Consider the following 4846-nt stretch of genomic DNA (forward strand, 5'->3'; position numbering starts at 1 on the left):
GGCTGCGCCCGCTGCGCCCGCCGGCCCCGCCGGGGAGTCGTCGCAGGAGGACGAGGAGGAGGAGGAGCTGGAGCTGCCGGAGGAGGCCGAGGATGACGAGGACGACGAGGACGATGATGAGGACGACGACGAGGACGACGACGAGGACGACGACGACGACCTGCGCACCGACTCCGAGGAGTCGCTGCCCGACGCGGCGGGTGAGGCGGGCGCGCGGACCCCGCTGGCCGCCCTGGGAGGCCCCGCGCCCGCAGCCTCGTCGCCCTAGCCGGCCCTGCGGCGCGCAGCTGCTGTCCTCCAGCCCCTCTGTACAGACCCCGCCGGTGCTTCCGGACCCCGAGTCCGTCTCAGGGCAGAGGCGGGGACCCCCCTCTGGTGCTCCTGGCCGCCCGCGCCCTCCCCGGGATGCGCAGGACGAGCGGCCCCGGCCGGCCCCGGCGCATGCAGGGAATGGTGCTGTCTGCAGCTGCGGTGGGGAGCGGGCGCGGGCGCGGGCTGCACCCCTCCCTCGTCGCTCAGGACCCCGGCTCCTCGCGGGGGTCCCCCGGGCGGGACGAGCACCTGCAGCCTCGGGCAGGGCCCCCAGTGCAGCTAAGAACCCCCCCAGCCCTGGCTCACGGGAGGGTGGGCTGGAGACGGTCCGCACGGGTGACACTCCAAGGACCCGGAGGGCATCTCACAGCGTTAGCAGCGTGCCCCCAGCTGGAGAGGGTCTGCGCGACTCCCGGGCCTCAGGGCACGCGGGTGCCAGTGAAACCAGGCGGTGGCCCGAAGCAGGTGCGGCTGGTCGGGGGCGCGAGGCGAGGGTCTCAACCACTCTGGTGCGAACAGGAAGGATGCGACAGTTTTTGGCTTTAATAATCAAAATGGAAAAGTTGTACAGTATTTTTCCTGTAAAGGTTATTATTCTACATAGAACAAAAGGAAAAAAAAAAAAAAAGAGCAGGTGGGCGAGCGGGAGCCGACCCCGTCCCCAGCCCAGCCCTGGGGTGGGAGAGCTGAGGGCAGTTTCTCCTGTGAGATTGTGTTTAGCGTTTATTTTCGCGGCCTTCGCGGTCTGAGGCTGTCTCCACACACTAGCACTGATGGGAGCTGCGTGATTCCAACTTTTAACTTGAATTTTGTAGAGACAAGGAAAAGAAAAAAGACTATTACTATTGATACAGGTTTGTAGTTAATTTAACATTTGAGGTTTTTTTCTGTTGGTTATGCGTGTGGCTTTATAGGGTTTTTTTTTCGTGTTGCTCCAGTTTCTTTTTGTCTGGGGTGCTTCTCCCGTGGTGCAGCCCACCCAGGTTCAGTTCCTTTCAGTAACATCCCCTCCCTGGAGGAGGTGAAGCCAGCTGAGGCCTACCTGGGGGCACGCACCTGTGGGCATGCACCTGTGGGCACACACCTGGCCAGCGTCTGTGGGTCCCTGGAGAGGGCAGGCTGGAAGGCCAGGTGTGTGGCCTACACCTGTTCACTCTAGGCTCTGGCTACTGTCAGGCTGGGAAACCAATACAGCCAGCATGAAGGGGCAAGCTGTCACAGGAAACCCCCTCCCAGGGTCTCTAGGAACCTGCCTAGCTGGGAGAATGGTTTTCTTTTTTCTGTCCTGAGAGAGAGAGAGAGAGAGAGAGAGAGAGAGAGAGAGAGAGAGAGAGAGAGAGAGACCTTTTGGCTACCCACAGCCAGAACGCCAGGACCATCTGAACTGGAGAGGGAACAGGGGGGCACAGGGGTCAGATGAGCATACCTGATTCAACAGGAAACACGGTGATCCCTTAAAAGCCGGTGCCAGAGTCTCCCGAGTTCCATGGGCACCACCTGCTGCTGCTGAGCATTCGCCCAGATTCTGACCTACCACAGGACCCTGCCTCTGTGGAAGGAGTTTTGTAAAAGAAAAACAAAAACAAAACATTTTTCAATGTAGCAAAATCAAACAAAAAATTTAAAAGGAGGAAAAAAAAAAAGAAAAGAAAAAGATGCCGAGAGTGCAGTCTAGCCTTTTGTAACCTTCATGTTGCGCACTAGGACTATAAGCCATTACTAGTTCATTTTGAATTTTAATGTGTAAGTTTTATTTTATTTCTGTGAGGAAAACGATGCTTGATCACCAATGCTCTTTTTAATGTTTTATAACTCTGTATGTGTATATATATATAAATATAAAAATAATATGTATGCACATATGTATGTATATATCTATATGTATATACATATATAGATATATATAGATATATAGAGAGGTTTTGAGACAAAAAAATGCAGAACGTGAAACCGAACTGAACAGCGTGTGCTCTGATTACTTGAATCTGGTCTCCTCGGCACCTGGTTATTAAGAACTGAATATTTTTCCACTTGAATTTAGTGCTATTAGAAATTTAATATATGTGTTTTATTTATTTGATTTTTTTTTTGCATGACTGATGCAAGGTTTGACATTTTCACTCAATAAAAACTGGAAAAAAATATCCATTGAGTTATCTTTTATTTTTAAAATTACCCCGATGCGGCTGGCCATGATCCAACTGAGTGGGGTGGCACAAACAGGCTGTCTTGGAGTGCCAGCTCAGGGAGAGGAGGGAGTTGGTCACCTTCAAGCCTGGCAGGGTGCAGGGGATGGAGGGGGGGTAGACCATTTTTGCCCCAGGCATCGGGTTCTCTCACAAGTTGCAGGGAGACAGATGACGGGGGACTAAGGACCTGCCTAGCCAGAAAGGAGAGCTCTTCCCCTCAGCCACACCTGAACCCCACTTGAAGCTTGGTCTAGGAGCGACCACCCCTGGGCAGGGCCACCTGGCAGTGAAGCCTCAGGCCTCCTCAGGACCCTGGTTCTGGCTGGCCTCCTCGTGTGTAGTCTAGGGCTACAGGACTGCCACTTGGCAAGGCAACCCCGCAGCTCCTTCCTCCTTCCTGCAGGGACCTGCCCAGTCTGGGAACAGCACGTACCCGGATCCAATCCGGATGCTGGCGAGGCTCCTGCTTGGAGCACATGGTGACAGCCCACAGGAGTAGGGTCCTGGGTCTGCAGCCTCAAGCCAGGGCCCAAGCTGCTAGTCCTTGAGGGCTCCATGGCTGGGGGGCTCCCTCAGAAGCCGGGTGAACTTCTTGCCAGGCTGACCAGCCTCTCACCTTCATGATCTGCACCATGCCACCCCACTCTGAGCCGGCCTCCCCGAGTGGCCTAAGGGGTCTCAAAGGAGATATGCAGAGTCCATCCACACTGGTCCCCCCTGCTGAGGAACATCACACTAGTTTGCCACAGGGGACATCACATCACTTTCCCAAGGGGCTCAAAGAGCTGGGTCCTTGTAGTGCACTTGTTCCCTTTGGGCACCAGCTGCCAGGGACCATGGCCTGAGCAACCCCTCCCCCTAGGCGTCTGATTCTATGTGTTTTCCACCACAAAGCCTCCTTTCTAGCCCAGCCCAGTACAGAGGGCCCTTCCCTCCTCCTGGAACACGGCCCACAGGCTATTTACATAAATATGTTTGTAACAGACATGAAAATATAGACTTTTTTTGGTCTTATTAAAATGTTCAAGTTGGAACTCGCCTATTGTTTGTGGATATCTCGATTCTGTTAAATAAAACAGTGACTAATTTATGGGATAAAACACAAGTCCAACAAATTAAAACCATTATTGGAGCTTCACAGGCCCTGGTGGGCTGTGTGGCCTCCCGTGGGGCCTGAGGGGGAGGCAGGGAGCCAAGTCTGGACCTCAGCTGGGGATGGGCTGGTGGGCGGTGCAGCCGCAGGGCTCCCTCTGGGCGCCAGCAAGGGGGGCAGGGGTAGTTCTTGGGGCAGCTTCCTGGGGCCCTGGGGAGAGAGGATGGAGACTTGGGGGTCAGTTCATTTACCTTAACTAGATCCCCCAATCCCACCCCCATCTCTTACTCCCAGGTTTTCAGGGCCAGGACAGATGTTAGCAGACCCATATCCAGGGGATGGAAGGCCAGCCGTGCTAAGGGTAGGTCCTGCTCCCTGACACCTTCAGCCAGTGCCCAGGGAAGAGCACTGGGTGGCCCTCCAGAGAATGGGCTGCTGCCCTCATACCTGCATCAGGTACATGTACCCACTCAGATGGCGTTCTATTCTCTACCAGTAGGGGGGTGAGGATGGTAGTTGCTGTGGGTGGCACCCCACCCTGGAGGACTAGGCCTCACTATGATCCTTTTTGGCTTATTGGACTCAGTATGAAATGCAGTAAAACATGATTTCATTCTGGGATCTACTTAGCTGTGGTGGTTATGACACTTCTATACCCAAACTGGGGCAAATTCAAGTTTCATAAGAAAGAGTCAGAAACAGCTGTGCAGGCTTGTAACTGAACTTGGTGGCCAGCCTCCTCCCAGACAGGGCTGAATGTGAGTGCCTGGTAAGGAGACAGGCCTTGTACCCAGCTGAGGGGGATGCACAGTGCCAAGACAGTGCCCTCCCTGGACAGCACATACAGGCACCGGGAAAAGCTGGCTCCCCATCCGCAGTCATCAGAGGTGGCTGTTGCCCCACAAGTGGCCTTGGCCCAGAGCCAGGACACAGAGATGGGAAGAAAATGCTGCTGTCCAAGCTCAGCCAGGCCTCCATGAAGCAGGGCCCCCAAAGTGCTGGCATCTGGGGACCTTGCAGGAAGCAAAAGAGGCCACCTGAGTTACCCAACTTGGGCAAGCCAACAGAAAGTGGCTCTCAGGAGGCCATGGCCAGCACGGGAAGTGGGGAACAGCTGTGTGGCCTCTATGGGATTCCACTCCAATCATTACAGGGAGATCCTACTTCTCCACCAAGGAGCCTTCCTGGGCCCTGTCCCCACACTTCCAGCCCTCAGCTTTGCCTGAGTCTCTGGGGGCTAACTGCCCACCCT

General features: G+C 55.0%; 1 protein-coding gene across 4 annotated transcripts in view; it reads left to right on the top strand.

Moving 5' to 3' along the window:
- The window catches only part of Casz1 (castor zinc finger 1), a 116037-nt gene extending 113583 nt beyond the window's left edge, over nucleotides 1-2454 (top strand). For 3 of the 4 annotated variants that reach the window (XM_008831707.3, XM_017797753.2, XM_017797749.2), the window contains one exon: nucleotides 1-2454. This exon is cut by the window's left edge and continues 817 nt beyond it. In XM_008831707.3, coding sequence (XP_008829929.2) covers nucleotides 1-268 — 268 coding nt within the window. In that variant the 3' untranslated portion in view covers nucleotides 269-2454. The other variant, XM_017797751.1, reaches the window with a different exon arrangement.
- Nucleotides 2455-4846: the final 2392 nt, after the last annotated feature.

The sequence above is a fragment of the Nannospalax galili genome, unplaced genomic scaffold (genome assembly GCF_000622305.1).
Source record: "Nannospalax galili isolate Female #2095 unplaced genomic scaffold, S.galili_v1.0 scaffold870, whole genome shotgun sequence".
Classification (NCBI taxonomy): Eukaryota; Metazoa; Chordata; class Mammalia; order Rodentia; family Spalacidae; genus Nannospalax; species Nannospalax galili.